The sequence below is a fragment of the Bufo gargarizans genome, chromosome 4 (genome assembly GCF_014858855.1).
Source record: "Bufo gargarizans isolate SCDJY-AF-19 chromosome 4, ASM1485885v1, whole genome shotgun sequence".
Lineage (NCBI taxonomy): Eukaryota > Metazoa > Chordata > Amphibia > Anura > Bufonidae > Bufo > Bufo gargarizans.
In genome coordinates this window covers 235,697,472-235,719,705 of record NC_058083.1, presented here as the reverse complement: position 1 = coordinate 235,719,705, position 22,234 = coordinate 235,697,472, and the positions used below count along the sequence as shown (strand labels likewise).

Below are 22,234 nucleotides of genomic sequence, written 5' to 3'. Positions count from 1 at the left end.
AAAATAGAACATGTATGTTCAACTTGAATGGGTCTGGATCCATCTGTGGCAACCGCACAGATGGTGCTTGAACATTTGCGTTCCCCAATGCACAGAACGGACGGCACGTGTTCGTGTGCATGAGCCCTTACTTGCCTCATAAAAAGGAACAGATGAGAACGTAAATCAATAACCTTCATTTTTATCCTTTCATATGTAAAAAAAGTGTTCCTTGTAAACTCAAAAAACTACGGACAGCGTGTGACTTCAGTTTAATTACCGCAGCGCGGTCAGCCAGTCGTCCCGTTTATTTATTTATTGAATACATAAAGGCTTTGTGCAGACTAGAGCACAAACAGATATTTTTTTTTCTGCAGGTTTTATCAATTATATTGTAGCTACAATAGCATTGTTCTTTAGCTGTTTCTTAGATATATAACATTATCATATGTTTAAGTGTCCAAGATATCAACAAGACATGCTGTCATTATTTTTCAATATTGTTGGTCAGAGAATTATTTCATGGACAGATACTACAGGTATATGGCACACTAGACACAATAATTGCTCAAAGCGACCCTGTCAGCATGATCGACTTTATTAAACCAGGCATATTGTCTGCTAGGGTTGATAATGCTGATTAAAAAGATATCTTTCTTTAAGTTGTACCTGATAGCGTTGGTGAGATAAGTGGACTTTTATCTATATGAAAATTAGCATTTGGAGAACTAAGCAGCAGGCTGTAGCACTTCGAGCACCACCACAACAAATCTCAGTACACTTCCCCCTGACAGTTAAATGACATCAAGACATCTCATCTTGCCCTGTTTTCTGCACCTACGCTGTGGCTCAACTCTTTGAAGCCACCAGCGTCATCGGCGCCTGCGCACTATGGATTTGTGCTGCTTAGCAAGCAGCAGCAGATCTATAGAGCAGGCACTAGGTTGCTGAGCCACAGCACAGACACAAAAGACATGGCAAAATGAGATGTCTTGCCCTGTCAATCAACTGTCATAGCGGAGTGCTCTGAGCACCTGGGCATCGCCGTAGTGGTGCTCAAAGTGCTACAGCCATCCCCTCAGTTCTCCAAATGCTAATTTGCATATGGATAAAAGTCCAATTATCTCTCCAATGCTGACAGGCACAGAGTAAAGAAATATCTAGTTTTAATCATTATCACCCCTAGCAGGCAGTATGCCTTGTTTAATAGGGTTTATTGTGCTGCGAGGTCCACTTTAAATGTAAAACGCTGTAAAAATGCTGCAGGGATTGGCCATTTTCTGCTTACTGTTGACCAATGTATTTGTAAGATGACTATATGGCACTTACTAATGTAGCCTGTGTTGAAATTCTGCACCATTGTCTATATTTCATAAGTCATGCTCCCTTGTTTGCCAAGTCTTTTGTGCTGTCCACATAGAGGTCCTGTCCATTAAATGGCTGCTGATGGAGGGTCATGTCAGCAGGTAAATCGCCTCCATGTTATGACTTACCCATTCAAATACACTGCCCCTGCCATCTGCACTTGCTCTGTTGGGCGTTTAGAGCAGGTGCTTTAAAGCCAATACTTTTGCTCTCCTGGGAGCCACTACACAGGTGTCTGGCAGCTGCATTCTCTTCTCTCGACATTGAAATCACATGCATGCTTGGCTGGACCAAGTGGTTTTTGAGTATGTTTTGAGTTGTAAGAGATAGTTGTCAGCCAACAGCTACTTAAGGTGTATGGGTACCTTTAGACTATGACATTAAGGGTGACCTAGCCTTCAAAGTTTACTTCAATCCTATCCTCTTTTTAGCGGCAGTACAGAGTAATTACAACTGCCTAGTACAAAAGAGATAATACACAGGTAATTTTGAAGAGGATGCAGCACACACACAAGTGCCGCTACCCCTTCCAACAGCTGATTGGCGGGGGTGCTGGGAGTTTGACCGCTGTCCATCTGATATCTCACTTTATGCCACTACTCAACCCCTTTAATACTGTTTTGATCTCCAACCACTACTAATTCCCAGAATGAATGGTCTTTATAGAGAAAACCCTTTGTAAACTCTTTGGCACTACTCAGAGATTTCTGCTGCTGGAAATGTGATACAGGACTCTAAGCACAGTGACATTTAAAGGGAATGTGTCACAGATTGTTTTTTCTTCCAGTTAAAACCAGATGGCGACACATCCTTTTTTTCTAATCTGATTTTATTTTCTGATTACAGATTTTTTAATTCTATTTCCTGAACATTATTAAGGGGGCGGCCATATTGCCTGAGATGTTCTTAACAGCATTTAGAAAGCATAAAAAAAAAGTCTTATAGCAGTCACATGGGCCATAGATAAAATGGACAGGAGGGGACCCTCTTGACTTTTATGGTTCCATGGGAGAGTTTTCTAGGCGTGTTCTGTGGATCCTCTGTTATTTGTACACAAAGCTGATATGTGTCACTCTAATCTTGCCTGTAATGATAAACAGAAAACTGCATTAAGGGTACTTTCACACAGTTCCGTTGCTGGAACTGCCTGCCGGATCCAGAAATCCGTATGCAAACGGATATCACTTGTAGACGGACAAATGCATTGAAATTCTGGATCTGTCTCTCCAGTGTCATCCGGAAAAACCGATCCGGTATTATTATTTTTTAGCATTTTTAAAGGCCTGCGCATGCACAGCCTGGGAAACCAGATCTGATTTTCTAGAACACTTGGTACTGGATCGAGCACTAATGCATTTAAATGGAAAATAATGCCGGATCTGGCTTTCCGGCAAGTGTTCCGAAATTTTGGCCGGAGAAAATATAGCAACATGCTGCAGTATTTTTTCCGGTCAAATACCATAAGAGGGACTGAACTGAAGACATCCTGATGCATACTGAACGGAATGCTTTCCATTCAGAATGCATTAGGATAAAACTGAAGCGTTTTTTACGGTATTGAGCCCCTGTGATGGAACTCAATACCAGAAAAGAATAACGTTAGTGGTGTCTATTATTAGGCTTAGGCCTCATGCACACGACCGTTGTGTGCATCCGTGGCCGTTGTGCCGTTTTCCGTTTTTTTTTCGTGGACCCATTGACTTTCAATGGGTCCGTGGAAAAATCGGAAAATGCACCATTTTGCAGCCGAGACCGTGATCCGTGTATCCTGTCCGTCAAAAAAATATGACCTGTCCTATTTTTTTGATGGACAACGGTTCACGGACCCATTCAAGTCAATGGGTCCGTGAAAGAACACGGATGCACACAAGATTGGCATCCGTTTCCGTGATCCGTGGCCGTCGGTTACTTTCATACAGACGGATCCGAAGATCCGTCTGCATAAAAGATTTTTCAGATCTAAGTTTTCACTTTGTGAAAACTCATATCCGACAGTATATTCTAACACATAGGCGTTCCCATGGTGATGGGGACGCTTCTAGTTAGAATACACTACAAACTGTGCACATGACTGCCCCCTGCTGCCTGGCAGCACCCGATCTCTTACAGGGGTCCGTGATCAGCACAATTAACCCCTTCAGGTGTGGCACCTGAAGGGGTTAATTGTACTATCATATCCCCCTGTAAGAGATCAGGGCTGCCAGGCAGCAGGGGGCAGACCCCCCCTCCCCAGTTTGAATATCATTGCTGCCAGGCAGTTTGGCTCCGTGGATCCTCCAAAAATCAAGGAAGTCCCACGGACAAAAAAACGGTCACGGATCAGGGACCTACGGACCCCGTTTTTGCGGACCATGAAAAAATACTGTCGTGTTCATGAGGCCTTAGTGGTCAGTGCAAAAATTGCAGGAATTTATGTATTTTTTAATATAGATATTGACATGGAAAATTAAAAATAACCATCAAAATTTCCAATCAGAGAGAGTGCCCCCTTGTCTTTTGAGGGCATTTTACATGGAACAGCTTTTCACTGTATTTTTTGTATGGACCATTTATATATTTGTATAGGTTAATGCATGACAATATCTTGGTGGCCTTAGAAGCAGCTGATTGACATTGTATACTATAATTTAATCTACCATCCACAAGGACACCCAAATCCTTCTCTATAAGTGACTCTCCCAGTGCTACATCACCTAGGACATATGATGCATGGAGATTATTACTACCAAGATGCATAACTTTACATTTGTCCACATTGAGCCTTATTTGCTAAGTTGGTGCACAATCACTCAGAGTGTTCAAGTCAGCTTGTAGTTTATGGTCATCTTCCATAGACTGTACAGTTCTACATACCTTAGTATCATCTGCAAAAATATAAATGGTGCTATTAATCCTGTCCTCGATATCATTAATAAATAAATTAAATAATAAAGGGCCCAGCACTGAACCTTGGGGTACACCTCTCATAACCTGGGACCATTCTGAATAGGAATCATTGACCACAACTCTCTGTACACGGTCCTTCAGCCAGTTTTCAATCCAATTACAAACTATACTTTCCAAGCCTATAGACCTTACTTTACCTACATCTACAGTCGCCCCTCTGTCCAAGCTACTACTCACCTCCTCATAAAAACAAATCAGGGTAGTCTGACAACTTCTGTCCTTGGAAAACCCATGCTGGTTATCACTTATAATATTATTTATAGTCACATATTCCTCTATATAGTCCCTTAAGAGTCCTTCAAACATTTTTCCCACAACAGAAGTTAAACTAACTGGTCTATAATTACCTTTGGAGGACTTTGATCCTTTTTGGAATATGGGCACCACGTTTGCCTTGCGCCAATCACTTGGCACTGTACCAGTACCTAGAGAATCTTTAAAAATTATAAACAGGGGCACAGCAATGACTGAACTGAGCTCTTTAAGCACCCTTGGGTGTAATCCGTCTGGATCCAGAGCCTTGTTCACATTTACCCTATTTAACTTCTCTTGGACCATATCTACAGTTAGTACATCCAGTGATATACTCAAATGGCTAACAGCCCCGGTGCCACAGATATCAGCTGATTTCTCTTTTTGTATATGCAGAGCTGAAAAATACATTTAGTACCTCTGCCTTTTCCTTATCTTCAGTGACCCCCCCACCATTATTTAGTGACCTACCTTCTCAGACCTAGTTTTTTTTTAGCATTTATATATTTAAAGATTTTTGGGGGATTTGTTTTGCTCTCTTTTGCCCATGTCTTACAGCTAATGTAAAAAGGGCAATAAAAGACAAAAAGGGAGCATTTAAAAATACAAATCTGAGGGGCCAGCTGTAGCATTAGAAGATTACAAAGGGCTTAATAAAATCTGAATCTCTTTAGGTAACAAGTTGTTACCTAAAGGGATACATTTTTGTGTGCAATTACTCAATGTGGATATGAAGCTCTCTCATTTATCCTCAGTATTATTATGTGACAGTAGCTGCTCCCAGGCTATGCCCTGAAATGCTGTCCTCAACCCAGGGAAATTAGCCTTTTTGAAATTCAGTGTCTTTGCTCTGACAGAGTTTGCTTTTTATAGTTTAGGGGGAATATAATTATATTGTGCTCACTATAACCTAGTGTTCCTTGAACAGTAACATTACCAACAAACTCTGCATCAATAGAAATTAGAAAACAAAACACAACCATGGGTGTCAATAGCCAATTAGGTATGCACACAATAGTGCGGCTTATATGGAGAATAGACTTCCCAATATGCCAATGTTACTGCACAAGCTTTTAATATACAGGGGAAAAAAACGAAGAAACTAAAGCTCATAAACATCCTATGGTGAAAAACAATATACTTTATTAATTACACAATCAGTGGATGATAAAATACCATAAAACAAGGGAAGTAGGGAGCACAGACGCCATCTCAGCTCTACAGTGTCAGCAAAGAGAATCACAGCAATAAATAAGCATTAATACAATTAGCATGAGTCCCAGTATAAAGCATGGCAATTACCAGAGTGACGTAAGTATGGTGGGTAGTGACCAGGAAGTATTCCACACACAACAACCCGCAACCGAGGTAGTATGAACCCGCTGGACCTATATCCCACCTATATAACAGTAAGCCAAAACAGATGTAATAAAGTGGACTCACCAAAAATGACAGCGACCTGGATACCTGGGATGGAGTTACCCCGACGCGCGTTTCGGAGTACCTTCGTCAGGGGGTAACGCCATCACTGTGGGGATAGCTGTTTAAACAGGCCCTGGCCAATCATGTTCAAGTACTGATTCCCCCCAGCTGATCATACGTGGGCGCACAGAGCGCGGCGGCCAAGGCTCCGTAGTCCCGCCCATGGGCGTCACGCCATGACACGGCGGGCCACATGACTCAGTCACGTGACACACCAAGCTGGCGTAGAGATGCCCCGGGGCAGGACCCAGAGCGCGGCCCCGCAGCGCTGTGCGCACCATGTCAGCCAGGGGAATCGAGCACAGACCTACATAGGAAACCTATGAACAAAAGTAAGGAAAAAATCCTTGCAGCAGATCAACGCCGCTTGCTGCATATGTTACTGTAGTGTATAAAAACTATATGTAACAATTCATCATGACCCGATTAAATACATCATTGTCTTTCGTACCCATATTTAATGTTAAAAATAACATTTCACGTATGATCAGCTGGGGGGAATCAGTACTTGAACATGATTGGCCAGGGCCTGTTTAAATAGCTATCCCCACAGTGATGGCGTTACCCCCTGACGATGGTACGCCAAAATGCGCGTCGGGGTAATGCCATCCCAGGTATCCAGGTCGCTGTCATTATTGGTGAGTCCACTTTGTTACATCTTCTGTTTTGGCTTACTGTCATATAGGTGGTATATAGTTCCAGCGGGTTCACACTACTGCCTCGGTTGCGGGTTGTTGTGTGTGGAATACCTCCTGGTCACTATCCCCCATACTTACGTCACTCTGGTAATTGCCATGCTTTATACTGGGACTCATGCTAATTGTATTAATGCTTATTTATTGCTGTGATTCTCTTTGCTGACACTGTAGAGCTGGGATGGCATCTGTGCTCCCTACTTCCCTTGTTTTATGGTATTTTATCATCCACTGATTGTGTAATTAATAAAGTATATCATTTTTCACCATTGGACGTTTATGAGCTTTAGTTTCTTCGTTTTTTCATCATTAGAAAATTGCCAGATCCAACAGAGCATCACCCATAGTGGGAACTTCTACAAACTGGCCCATAAAGTGGTCCTGCAGCAAGTTGAGGAATTTACTCCCCTTTGTTGTTGAGGTGGAACCATGACCCCAGTCAATATCTGGAAAGTTAAAATCTACAGTATCAGCCTGTGCCGCCCGCTCTATTTGGTTATACAGTTGCATTTCTATCTCTTCTGTGATGTTAGGGGGTCTATAGATTACGCCAAGTATTATTTTTTCAGTGTTTATATCCCTTTGAACTTCCACTCATAAGGTTTCCACATCCTCATCATCCGCACCCACAATTGCCTCTTTCACACTTGTCTTCAGATCATTCCTCACATACAGGCACACACCACCACCTTTTATATTGACTCGATCTTTCCTAAATAGTGTAAAAACCTTAATATTAACAGCCCAGTCATGCGAAGAGTCAAACCATATCTCAGCCACGCCAACTACATCTATGTGTTCTTCTAGTACCATGGCCTTCAGTTCCCCTATTTTTCTAGTTAGACTTCAGGCATTTGTGAAAATACAATTTAAAATACTATTACCTATAAAGTGAATATCCGTGATTTTTTTTGTTACCTTGGTTGATTTTTGTATGTAACAGGTTCTTGTTACCAGCAGTTCTATTTTTCATAAATGTATAGTTATGCCCAATCTTCTCCCTATTTTCCTTGCTAACCCCAGCCCCTAATAAATTCCCTCTGTCCCCTTCTATAACCCACTTTCTATATACGCTATCTACCCCCTTATTAGTATGACCTACCCCCTCCTTCCCCAGATCCTAGTTTAAAAGCTCCTCTACCCATCTAACCATTTTTTCCCCAGGGCAGTTGCACCCTCCCCATTAAGCTGTAGCCTGTACCTACTGTAGAGCCTGTAACTGACCGAGAAGTCGGCCCAGTTCTCCATGAACCCAAACCCTTCCTTTCTGCACCAGCTTCTGAGCCACCTATTTAACTCCCTAAGATCCCGTTGTCTCTCTGGTAATCTGTAAGGGAAAATGGGCAGTAAGCTCTCATTTCAGTGCAACGCTAGTATAGTAATTTGGAAATGTAGCATTGCACAGATCACTAGGTTGTCCATGAAATGCATGGATAAGCTATGTCTTTCACCATAAAACACACTCTTTGTAGCCAATCACCCCTCTGCATATAGATGTATGTCGTGTACAACCTTTTGCGACACAGAATTACATAGTGGGGGATCTGCAAATTCCTCTTTCAAAACTGTATTTAAATAATTTTTACACTCTGATTCCTAGTTTCTGGAGGGAGTTACATTGGAATGTCTGGATGTCTCCTTTGGGTATAATATGTCACTGGAATAATCACATTATTTAAACTATGAGTGTTCTTTTGGCACAGATGCACTTTATACTAACATTAGCTTTATTCAATTAATTGACTCGATGAAAAATATAAACTAGCATCATTTAGCCCTGCATATTTCAGTTGGGTGAATACAATCAGTTATCATATCTTGCATGCCATTCGAATCAAGCAAAGCATGGTACAAAGTAATTTCAGCGAGAAATTCCTGTTATGTAACTGCTAACTATTGAAACTATTTGCAGGCTACTTGTGCATTTGTTATGGCATATTATCTGAGTACAATATTTTTAAGGTATTTTTTACAAGCTTAAAAGCTAATACTTTCATGCCCTATTTTAGGGACCACATGGGATACCAGGTTTAAAAGGCAACTCTGGACGGGATGGTGAAAAGGTTTAGTATTTTATATGCTTTTTTTTAACCTACTACCAACATACAGTACTCAATTATTGTCAATTATTTTCTATGAGCTCCTCATCAGGTTAAAAGGCAGGTTACAGTCACTAGTGGCATAATGTTAATCAAGTTCTGAATATTTCATTTTATTTTATAGACAGACAAGTTTAAACAAAATTTTATTGTCAGTAAATTCTATTTGCCTGGAAACACTAGTATATTCTTTTTCCAGTAAACCACTTGTAAAATCACTTGCATATCCTCAAGAATTTCCTTAAAACACTGAATCCCTCTAATCTTTCTGGTGCCAGAACTGAATAATGATCCAGATGTAGTCTACTACCGCGTATGAGAATGTGTACCAGCAGGTGAAAAAAGAAATGCTCCTGCACCAGTACATGGTCAGAACATACATTTCTAGATCTATTTAGTGCAAACAATCATGATAATTGACCCTAGAGGTAAAATGTGCGATTAGAAAAAGGCAATATAATGATATAAAATTCTATAAAAAACAGTCATACTTTCCACTGTATTATAATAATATTCTGCTCAACGGGGTAATGGTTCTCATTGAAGAGTCCCAGCAATAGCCCATGTCAACCACCCCAGAAATTCCTACAAAAGGAAGTGCAACCTATCTGACAGTTGTAATAGAGAACTTCTTCACAAAATGTAACAGACAATAAATATTCATGTGACATGTATCTAAAGTATAGAACTTATTCTATTTAATGTTCTTTTTCTGTAGGGTGAACGTGGAATTCCTGGTTTTTCAGGACAGCATGGACAGCCGGGATTAAAGGTTATAACATACTGTGCACGTTTTACGTCTTAGCTTGAATATCTATATACTGTAACTGGATGTGTTGGATTTGTCAATCAGACTTGCATGTCCAAGCAGATAAGATACAATTAAACCTATTACATTACTGCTAGGGAATTAAATGAATAAAGCTGCAGCTGCAAATATAGAGATCAAATATTTAAAATCTAAGGCCTGTTTCACACTGGTGTTACTTATTCCGGCAGGCTATTCTGGCAGGGGAACAGCCGGCCAGAACGAGTAACGTCAGTGTGAAAGTAGTCTATAATACAAGTAAAACTTTAATAAGTTATAGTTATCTCTTTTTGATACTGTATATTATTAGATTACTCGTTATTGCTACAAACTCTCTTCTCTCCGGGCATCAAATGCTTAGCTCTTTAATTTCTTTCTTCTGTGTGCCCTACATACAAAATTTTCTCTCCTCATTTTTCTGTTGGAATGTTCCTATTCCCTAACCACTGTATTACCATTAACTCCACATCTTATATAAACACCTTAGATCGCGACCTTTATGTTAAAAGATGCAAGCTGTAGAGGAAAAAGGGTTAGAATATTATAAAGACATATTGCAAACAACGGTTTTAGACCAAAATAAGTACAATGCAATAATAAAACCATACCCCCAAAGGTGATTTAAACTATACCTTATATGAGCACAACAATAAAATCTCTTTCTTGTGACTTTTCTTTCTTCTATTCAGAGCTCTTGGCTTTATCTTTCTTCTTGCCTTCTGGCTTCCTCAAACTCAATATGGGCATAACTGAGTTTAACATCCTTGCATCATTTTAATTCACCTTCAATCTAAACTAACAGTTACTGTACATACTGTAATTCTTCATGAGCTCAAATCTCACAGACCAGCTTCTTCGAGGCAATATAAAGTATGACTCTGCATATTGATACAGTATATGTCTCACCTACTTACAATATGGCTGCTACCTATATCTTGTTTTGCTGAACAAAAATAGACTACTTATGCTTGATGCTCTAGCTAGAAGTTAAAAACTGTTTCAGGAACTAGCAGAAATCCTGAAGACTGATAAACACTATAGACAAGTTTATCTTCTGTTTACTTTGATTATTTGTTTCTTGGTTAAGTGTTCCTTTAATAAATCTTGTGCATTTTGGATTTTCTGCACATTTTATGTTATTTTCACACCTGCTGTAAGCAGCCTTGCATTTAACACATTACTGCGCCTTTTATGTATGAGTTACATCCCCAGGGAGTGTTTTGTCTAAAAGTATATTCCCAGCTTGACCTTAACGACTTTCTCATTTGTTTCTGTTTGGACTAAAAAGACAAATGTCACATATTTACTATTTTAGATGTATCTTTGTAACTGGTTCAATTTTATCCAAAATTGGGAGTAAATTGAATAATAAATTATAGCATTTGGGTTAATTTATTATGAGGGTAATATTTGAAGTTAGTTTTCCATGAGTCTGAATTGCATACTTTGTGCCAAATTTATCAAACAGCACATGTTTGTTAAATTTGGTTCACCTTTAAACCTAACACTTGTGTCTGCGAATGCCACTGTAGTTTTCTGCAACCCTCCCTATTAGGGTGGCTTTGGGACTTTTTAGTGACTTTTTTTTAACAAACTCTCAGTAATAAATCTAGGGTCAAACTCATTAACATAGCTAGCCACTCCTGCTTTTCAACCTACTTTTGAGTGAGTGGTGTAAAGATGTAAAAAGTTACGAAAACTTTTGTGCGGATCACCATTTGTTGTCTTCACCAAACATTTCCTGTAGCTGCCAATACAAATTACAGTACGTGACTTTAAAGAGGAATTTTAGACCATTCCTGTAATGCTAATGTATTTCCAGTTCATCAGTATTTCTGGGATGCGCTACTCACACAGCCCTATTCAGGTCATGCAACAGCATCTTGATATGTTTAAGACCAAGACTCTGACTTGACCATTTCAAAACACATAGCTTCTTCTCTTTCGACCATTCTTTAGTTGCTTTACTTCTGTTGTTTTGGCCGTTGTTGTGTTACCCACAATCTCTTAAACTTATGGACCGTGAATCTTACTTTCATGTATAAAACGTTCAATACACCTTAGAATTCAGTATTCCCTCAATATTCACATGGCATCCTGGTTTTGAGGCAGCATTGTGGCCCTAAACCATGATGCTCTCTCCATCATGCTTCATAGTTGGGAAGAAGTTTTGGCTTTGGTGTACATTTTCCAAACTAAAGTGTGAACCACAGTTTTTTTTTGTTTTGTTTTTTTGACAGTAGTAGCTTCCTTTGTGGTGTCTTTGTGGTGTGGTGTATTTCCATGAACGCCATTTCACTCAATGTTTTCTGACTAGTGGACACATGAACAGAGGTTCTAGCAGTTTCTAGGGTCTAATGTAGTTCTTTGCTGTTACCCGTGAGTTCTTTCTCACCTCATTCAGGATTGTACATTGTATGCAGTGTGTTGGAGTGGTCTTTACAAGATACCCACTCCTAGGGAAAGTAGCGACATTCTTGAATTTTCTCAGTTTATAGAATGTTGTGCACCCAGGTCTTTAGGAATGATTTTGCAGCCTTTTCCAGCTTTGTGAATCTCTATAACACATCTTTAGGTCTTCTGAAAGTTGTTTGGAACAATGCATGGTTTACAGTGACTAACAATTCTTGAGAAGTGCAGATTTGTCAGTAACCAGGATTTTTGTGTCTTTAACTAATGGACAAAGTATCTGGGAAACCCACACAAACCAGTTTCATCTCCTTAAACCTGTGAGCATGAAAATGGAAGGCAAAGCAGAATTTTGAAGAGTGGGAGAAGCTGAGAAGATCAATACAAACTGTAGTTATGGGAAATTGGAAATATATATGGGAAATTAATCAGTCAAATTTGTAATTTATTCATTGAAATTACTTTTCTATGCCTGCGAGTCATGTGGGTGGCCATGTCAATTATTGATAGCTATCGCTACATGATTGAACACCCGAATATCATGCCAATTTTCGGAAATTAACCTTCCTATGAACACTCATTCCCAATAATCTGCCTGTCTAAAGGTACTGCAGATCACCCGAGGAATGAGCAAAACGCTTGTTCATAAGTGAAAATGATCAGATGTGCTGACACCTCAATTATCATTCCCAGGCAGCAGATTGTGCTGTCTAAACTGCTCTCAGCTGCACAGAAGCAATGATTTTATATGGGGACAAGTGATATTTGTAGCAATTGCTCGTCCTCATACAGTGGAGGCAATTTCTAGATATAAATGCAGCACTTCACGTCCACTTAACAAGTAGCTGACTGTCAGGAAGAAAAACTTCCTTCCAGACAATTGGTTGCTCCTCAGATAGTGTAAATGCAGCTTAAGGCTACTCCTATAGCCTCAATCCTGACCACTCAAAAGTACACTATACATTCTTTATATACCATATATACACTGTACCATACACCTACATGTAATTTAGTGGTATTTTTGTGATTTAAAGGGAACTTGTCCCTATAAAAATTATATCCTGTCTACCAGCATCATATTATGGAGGATAAGCTCAGCAGATTAATATATAGTTTTGTGGGGAAAGAGTAAGTAGAACTTGTAACTTATTGACTGAAATCTGTACTCTTTCAAAGGTTAGAAGACAAGCAGGAGTTACTAGTCCAATATGGAGAATGGGATAAATTGAAGCAAAGTGCTAGTTTAGCTGCAGATGCAATGTTTTGGCTGTATAGCCATTTTCAAGCATTGAAAAAGGCTCTTGAGACAAAAAAAATTCCCTGTTTAAATAAACTAGTCACTTAGCTTCAACTTAGTTACAGAGTGTTGCCTCCATTCTGTATATTGGACTATATGTACGGGGTGAGCTAGACCAATCCCCCAAAAAGGCGTGCACCTACTCTATTACTCTATCTGGGAGTGCTGTTCCTTCTGTATTTTGTGAGTAGAGCTAATAATTCATTGATTGACAAGAATAGCTGTTAATTATTAAGTAGCACCGCCCACTGGACTTCTAAGCATGGACGGGGGAGTCAATCAATAAGTTCCAAGTTATATTAAATCTTTTCCAACAAAACTTCATAAATATAAATTTTCTGAGTTCATAACATGATGCTGGTAGATTGGATTGCATTATCCTAGTGACAGGTTCCCTGTGAGAAGAAATGGAAAAATGCAAATCAGTAGACATGCTTTTTTTTATATTTTTCTCTTAATAATACAAATGTCATAAACATAAACCCTCATGTATCATGAAATAATTCACAAATATTTAAATAACCAAGCAAGATTTGTCTACATTGCCATGAAATTCAATACATTACTGTGGCATTCTAGCAAAACTCTGGACAAGCCACAGGTCACATCACAATAAGCAATGCATGTTCATGCAAAAATCATGCTTTTTTAAACCTGGTCATTTAGCACCATACATCTTGGACATCTTGAGCCAAGAGGAAAGGTAAGGAGACACATCTTTAATTGTGTAGCCCTCTTGTGCTAAGAAAGAAGAATTGTAACAGGAAAGAAATTGTTTGTAAAATTCCGTTGTACAACTCGATCTGAGCATTCTGAAAGCTTTACCCTTGAATATTGCAGAAAATGGGTATGCCCTTTAAATTATTTTTAATTATATATCTGATATAAGCACATATCCATTGTTTAGTGGAGTAAATAATGGTAAGGGCATAAAAACCTAATAAAAAAATGGAATAATGCCAGATATGTTCAACATTTTTTAAATGCTTTATATTCAATTGTATTAACTTAGGGTGAGCAGGGACGAAAAGGAGAAAAGGGAACTGATGGAGGTGATGGGAAAAAGGTAAATAATATTTTATACTGAATATTTTAGTCCTACAGTATAATTCCTAATATGTACTATAATTCTTAGGGTGGGTTCACCCTAACATATACAAAAAACATATACTTTTTTTTACCATTGTAAAAGAAAGGTATACCTTTTTTTCTACTGGACTTGGCAGGATACAAGAACGCGGTGTGCTGCATTTTTGTATCCTTTTTTTTCTAACGTACACTTTAAACAGACGCATAAAATGTGATGTTAACCCACCCTTACTTTACAGAGGAAATGTAGAACTTTTCTTTCCTAAATTTTTTTGTTTAAATATTTAACAGGTCTTTCAAGCTTCCTCCTTTTAGCTTCTTGGTTCTTCTCAACAGGAAGGAAATTCCTCTCAGCCAGTAACTGGCTGATGTGGGTCACCACTGTGACCATTGATTGGCTGATATCATTTCCTGAGTGTTGAGAGGGACCAAAAAGCAGATAGTGGTGTACCTGGCTAAGTTGAAATGCAAATAGCAGGGGAATACTTAGGTATATCTGTAAAGAATAAATCAAGGCAACTGGACTTACTGTAGATTTCTTAAAAACGTTTCACTCGTTCTTCCAATGAGCTTTCTCAATTCTGCCTGTAAAAATATTTATAGATAGACACATCACAGAATTGAAAATTATAGGTAGAAGCATACATATGTTTTGTTAATTTTATTTTTTTTTGCCGCAGGTGCAGCAACAAAAAAATTGAAATTTGGCTATTTAGATTTTTTTCTGCCGGTGGAGTTAAGCTTGTGATCTTTATATACCGTATAGTTTACCATTGCTGTAAAATTGCTGTTTTCCTATTAAGTCCTGCCTCAGGTAGACCTTAAAGGGGTTGTCTCACTTCAGCAAATGTAATTTAACATGAAGAGAAAGTTAACACAAGCTACTTAATAATGTATTATGATTTGCCTCCTTTGCTGGCTTGATCCATTGTTCCATTTTTGTGGGAAATTATGTTTAGCTTTGCAAAAGTAAAATTGTATTACATGTTTTTATTACATAACTTTTTTTTTAGAACTTTGTTGCATTTTAGCTTAGTGTTTTTGTCCCACCAGGAAGCATGACATTTCAATCATTGTCAGGCTATCTTAATTTTAAATCCTATCATAGTAAGGATACCAGAAGTAGGATGCAATGACCTGTTCAAATGTGGAAAGGGGTTTTCTTTAGTTTTTTATGTCCCCTATTATTGCATTTTTATTAGTTTAATGTTAATGTTTAATTTCTTAAGCCAAAGTACCATAGCTCCAGTTTCTGCTTTGCTCAATGGTTGCATTCCACAAGAATGTATTTTGTAGCATGTACATTTAACTTTTGCATGATTTTCATGCTACAAATGAAGAAAAGCATGGACAAAAAAAAAAGTTGTTGTGGAAATTTCAAAACTAGTATTTATATAATGTTGATAGTGTTAAAATTCTTAAGCCATGCAAAGTGGTACTATACATCATATCACTAAGGGTGCATTCACATCACCGTTTAGCTTTCTGTTCTTATGATCCGTCAGAAGAAGAGAGGGAGAGAGAAAAAAAACAGGCTCCTATAAAAAAAGGATCCTGTTGCATCAGTTATGCATAGGATTGCATAGGATCTGTTGTTTTACAGGATCCAGTAAAAAAACGGATCCTGTTGCATCAGTTGTCATCCATTTGAGCCATTTCCGTCTGAGATCCGTTTTTTTAGATGGAAACAAAAGTACTGCATGTGCAATAAGCAGGACACTGGGTCAGTGGGGTTGCTATGCAGTGGGTCAGTTTTATATGTGTATAAGTTCGTGACGCCAGTTGCAGCTTGCGCAGGTACTGTAGCAGGGCCCTTTAAGATGGTATAGCTCACGTACCAGGTGAGTAATGCCAGAGGGGGATAATGTCTCTATGCAGTGTCAACGGTGTATCCTACCTTGGTACGGCTGGACTCCTGTATCCTGGCTCACATGCAACAAATTGAGTGTTGTTAATAGGAGTTCTGATGGAATAATTAAGATCCAGACAAGAGATATCGTCCAACTCGTCTTTACTTAATGCAGCTTTAAATCCGTACAAGTTACAGCTTTAGTCTTGCCTCAGTCTCAGCCGAGGTTGGATCCAGGGTTGGGATCCCTTGTTCTGGGAGCTCCTATCCACACAACCTACCCCAACAGGGGTGGCTGGTACACTCCTTGACTTCCTACTCCTCCTCATGATACAGGACATGGGAACGTCCCACTTCTGTTCATACAGGGGAGCCTAGACTGGAATGGACTATTCAGGTCTAGATATTCTAAACTGTCCTATAGACTGCCTATATATTGCCGCCACCTACTGGTGTACATGAATAATTACAGCAATTTACATAAAACAGTCATAGGAAATCCAGATAATGCAAATGTAATGTCAGATTTACACAAGATGATAACACATTTACACTTTAACATCATATAGCAGGGTGACAGAGTTTTAGTGACATACTCTGGGATGTTACACATGCAGTTTTTTCCCATCTAAATAGCAGATCTCAAAAGGAAATGGCTCAAACGAATGACAACTGATGCAACAGGATCTGTTTTTTTTACTGGATCCTGTTTTCTTTTTCTCTCTCTCTCTCTCTTCTTCTGGCGGATCAGAAGAACGGAAAGCTAAACGGTGACATGAATGCACACTAACTTGTTACTACTATGATGAAGAAAAATAATGTGTGCCCATTTAGAACTTGGTGGCACCTTCTTCCTATCAGAGACATACAGATGACTTAACCAAGTATAATGGCTAGTAATTTAAGCAGAATGAATGCATAATATTTCAGCATAATTATATTGTAATTAACTGTTTTGATTGATAATTGTTTGAATGATTTTAAAGCGCATATACCCAGATGGTGGTGGCTTCAGGGCTAGTGTCCCATTTGCTTCCCTATAATCCCTATAATCTGATTTATCATAGACTGGTGGTTTATAAAGGTCTATGATAACCCCCTGAGATGCCGGTGGTTGCACCTAATTTCTGACGAAGCACTAGCCTTAGGCACAGCCTTCGGCAGTCTGTGTGCCTGTACCAAAATCTATGTCATCCCCTAGTTGGTTTAGGTTTCAGTCTTCTACTCCAGTAAATTGGTGTAAAAGAAGATAAATCTGGCCCCTTCCCCTCCTGCCCTCATCATGCTCCCTTTTCAGGAAAGTGGAAAAGGTGGTGGAGAAATGCCACTTGCGCAACTTTTTTAGTGATTTACCTTTAGTTTAGTGTTAAATGTAAATACTACTTTTTATACGTCAAAATTTATCATTTAGGGAGCAAAAGGAGACAAAGGAAGCAATGGGTCAACAGGAAAGCCTGGGATACCTGTAAGTATAAATTCGTAAGGTATGACCACACAATCAGGTTTTCACATGCAGTTTTGACAGCCAAAACAAGGAGTGAATAAAAAAAAAAAGAGAAGTTGTATCTGTCCTTTATACTGTACTTTCTTTCCTTTTATGATCCATTCTTGATTTTGGCTTACAGAACAGAACTTTAACATGTATTAACAATATTACAAATTGTGTAAATTTGAATTTGACTTTCAGTCTTACAATTTTAATAGGGAGTGCCAGGAATATCTGGAAAAGATGGCTTACCTGCATACCCTGGAGAAAAGGTTAAAAATGTTCCATCTTGAAGAATTTTGCACAGCTAATTACAATGCACTAGGAATTAAAGGGATTCTGTCACCTCTCATAACACAAATTCAGATTTTAAACCAGACATGCTCCACAGATTACCTTGAATCGGCTTTGCTGTTCTATACTGTAATCCGTCCAGTAGTTTTGCTGAAAAACGACTTTTATAATTATGCTAATTAATCCTGAAGGTGCCCAGAGGGGCGTTATGTTCCACTTTGTGTGCCCAGTAACGCCCCCCTGCAGTGCCCAAAACGCCTTCCTCCACAAAGTGGAACATAACGCCCCTCTGGGCACCTTAAGGATTAATTAGCATAATTATAAAAGTTGTTTTTCAGCAAAACTACTGGACGGATTACAGTATAGAAAAGCAAAGCCGATTCAAGGTAATCTGTGGAGCATGACTGGTTTAAAATCTGAATTTGTGTTATGAGAGGTGACAGAATCCCTTTAAGCAATTCAATATAAATATCAATTTATAGTATGGGTTACCACTGCGAGTTGTAAATAAAAAATATATTTTGATTCATTCTTTGTTTTCATTATTTTTTTTTTGTGTGTGCAGATATTGTCCACAAATGTTATTACATGCTGAATTTATCATAAAAATAAAAAAGAGTGATGGAACTAGGCTGTGTGTCCATGTGCTTGGGATATGTTTGAAAAATTAAAGTTTGAGACACATAAAGGGAAAATGAGCTATCTCTTTTTGGATGGGGACGATTTATCAAAACTGGTGTAAAGGAAAACTGGCTTAGTTGCCGATAGCAACCAATCAGATTACACCTCTTTTTTTCAGAGCTCCTTTGGGAAATGGAAGGTGGAATCTGATTATTTGCTATCGGCAACTAAGCCAGTTTTTATTTACACCAGTTTTGATAAATGCCCCCAAAGTGGGGACTTCCATTATTGAATATGATCAAAACACTTGAAGGTTTAAAATAAAACAGCTATACTAGCCCTGTACACTAAATAAATCAGCTTGCTGTAATAAACCTAGACACACTCTAGAATGCTATGGACATCTTAGCGGCATTTTAATTAATAATTGCATTTTACTCATTTTGGGGTAAAAATATATATTTTGAATTGGTCTTCATTAAAATGTTCTGTTGTTTATGACCTACAAGGGTTACAAAATCTGTCTACTTGCAGATGGCTGCTCCTGAGTTTCATCAGCTGAGTGCTGATGTTAAGCCTTATCTATAATCTCCTGACCTCATAAATACTCATAAACACTCATTTAACCCCTTAACGCCCAGCGCCGTACATGTACGGCGCTGGCTGGGTCTTTAAGGATGGAGTCCGCTCCCGAGCACTGTGGGCGCCAAAGCCATGGGTGGCCCCTGCTTCTTATAGCAGACACCTGAGTGTGCTTCTGGTGATACTCATTTTCTACACTGACAGTTGGTACTGCTGCCTGTAAGGTGCTGCCCTAGGCTCTAGACTAGACCTTCAGTGCTTAGTGGGAAGTTCAGACTCTCATTTTGTGGCATGAAAGTTGCAAAAAAAGTCTTTTGACAAATGTATATGGTGGCAAATACAAAAACGTTGTGTGCAACCTTGCCTTTAGTAGCTAAGCTGACACAGATGTAAACATTTGTTAACTATGAAGGCCATATTTTGACTTATTCTAATAATAGTGACAAGCGATAACATAACATTTCTTGTCTTTAAAGGGAGAAGAAGGAAAACCAGGCCCACCAGGAATGGAAGGTCCACGAGGACTACCAGTAAATATAACTAACCATCCATCTATGTGGAGTTAGTTTGAAAAAATATTTTAACTATATTAAAAGATAACTGAAACGTACAAACTAACAGTATAAAGGATATCTACATACAACTAGATTTGACTACAGTTAATACCTATCATATAGGATGTATATAGGATGTTAACAGCTTACGTGCATGCAGTCCCCTTCCCCTGGAGACCTGTTTAAAGCAGTGCAGGGCATATAAAGTGTCATGCAAACATTTGTGCACCCCTGGTCAATATTATTGCTACTGTGAAAAGTTAAGCGAGTTGAAGATAAAATGATTTCCAAAAGGCATGAAACATTTCCTTTGTATTTTAAGTAAAAAATATTTTTTTTATTTTCTTCTTGTACATTTTCACAATAACAAAACAAGAAAAGGGCTTGGTGCAAAACGTTGGGCACTCTGCATGGTTAGTACCTAGTGGCACTCTCTTTGGCAAGTATCATAGATTGTAAATGCTTTTTGTAGCCAGCCAAAAATCTTTAAATTCTTATTTGAGAGAGTTTCACCCATTCTATCTTGCAAAAGTCATCCAGTTCTATGAGATTCCTGGGCCGTCTTGCATGCACTGCTCTTTTGTGACCTGTTCAAAGATTTTCAATGATATTCAGATCAAGGGACTGTGAAGGCCATGTTAAAATCTTCAGCTTGCGCCTTTTGAGGGAGTCTATTGTAGATTTTGAGGTCTGTTAAGATCATTATACATGTGTAGAGGACATCCTCTTTTTAGCAGTTTTACAGTTGGTTTTATGTTTGCTTCAGAATTTGTTGTAATTTCATTGAATCCATTCTTCTTTCTACCCGTGAAATTTTGCAACACAAAGCATAATTGATCCACCCCCATTCTTAATGGTTGGAGAGGTGTTATTTTCATGAAATGATGTGCCTTTTTTCTCCAAGCATACTTTTGTTCATTGTGGCCAAAAAGTCATATTTTATATTCATTGGTCTACAGGACTTGTTCCCTAAATGCATCAGGCTAGTTTAGATATTCTTTTGCAAACTTCTGATGTTGAATTTTGTGGTGAGGTCGCAGTTTTCTTCTGATGACTGTTCCATGAAGAGGCCATATTTGTGCAGGTGTCACTGAACAGTAGAAAAATGTACTAAAACTCCAGAGCCAAATCTTCCTGAAGGTCTTTTGCACTTAAGAGGGGGGTTCTGGTTAGCTTTTCTAGCAATCCTACAGCAAATGTTTCTGAAATGTTTCTTGGTCTTCCAGACCTTCCTTTGACCTCCACTGTTCCTGTTAGCTATTTCTTAATTACATTTTGAAATGAGGAAATGGCAATCTGAAAACGCTTTGCTATCTTTTATAGCCTTCTCCTGCTTTGTGGGCCTCAATCATTTTAAGGGTGTTAGGTGGCTGCTTTGAAGAACCCAAGGCTGTTTTTTTAGATAAATTTAGAGTAGTCTAGGTATTTATAAAGCTTTGAAATTTGCATCACCTGGCCTTTTCTAATGATGATTTTGAACAAACCTTTACCCTAATATGCTATTTAAAATTTGAGACCTTGGTCAAAGTTATCTGATCACTCATATCTCCTTGGCTTCCCATACTTTTTCAAGGTACTCCTTTCCTTTTTTCACTCGAAAATTGTACAAAACCAAAATAATACACTAAAATTGCTTAAAATGTTGAAATGTGTCTTTCATCTTTAACTTTATGCCTTTTGGAGATCATTTCATCTTCAACTTGCTTAACTGTTCACAGTAACAGTAATGTTAACCAGGTGGTATTTGCCCTTCATTGCATTGACAAACACTGTGCAATCCATATACTACTGCAAAAAACTAACAAAAAAACAAACAAAAAAAACAAAAAAAAGCTGGTATAATGTATTTAAGCTGAAGGAAAAAAGCTTGGCAGGACCTAGTAGGAGAGTCTTTCACTTTCTTCAGGGATATAAGTACATTCCACCTGATCAGGATAACAATGTGGAGATGGCTGCTTCCCAGGCATTCTTGCAGCATAACTTCTTACAGATCTGAAGTTGGTGCAGCAGCAGCATAAGCAGGAGAAACAAAAAATCTACAACAGTTCTATCCTCCTCTACGGCAATTAGTTTTTCAGTATACTCTGATATATTGGTATAAAGACTTGATTTATCATAATTGTCTTACAAAGATGACACATTTTTTAGATCAATCCCTTTCACAAATTCTTACAATTAAAAATGTCTTTTGGATCTGAGGAAAGGCTTAATCCCTGAAACACTCCATCCATGTAAAGTAGTTATAATAAATACAGTGTTCTTACAATATTCCAATGCAGACAGGGGCATAACTAAAATTCATAGTTCTCCGAAGCAAAATAGGATGGGGTCCCCCACCACCTACTGTTAGAGAATGAAAACAATAGCATAATTAGCAATAATTAAAGCTATATATCATAGCACTATACAGTATATCAGAAAACCCTG

The 22,234-nt window shown here is 38.5% G+C and overlaps 1 protein-coding gene across 1 annotated transcript in view; it reads left to right on the top strand.

Annotated features, from left to right (window-relative positions):
* The window catches only part of COL21A1 (collagen type XXI alpha 1 chain), a 386,987-nt gene that overhangs the window by 298,490 nt on the left and 66,263 nt on the right, over nucleotides 1–22,234 (top strand). The window contains exons 12-17 of the mRNA XM_044289670.1: nucleotides 8,729–8,782; nucleotides 9,537–9,590; nucleotides 14,345–14,398; nucleotides 17,682–17,735; nucleotides 17,975–18,028; nucleotides 19,730–19,783. Coding sequence (XP_044145605.1) covers nucleotides 8,729–8,782; nucleotides 9,537–9,590; nucleotides 14,345–14,398; nucleotides 17,682–17,735; nucleotides 17,975–18,028; nucleotides 19,730–19,783 — 324 coding nt within the window. The remainder of the gene's footprint in view (nucleotides 1–8,728; nucleotides 8,783–9,536; nucleotides 9,591–14,344; nucleotides 14,399–17,681; nucleotides 17,736–17,974; nucleotides 18,029–19,729; nucleotides 19,784–22,234) is intronic.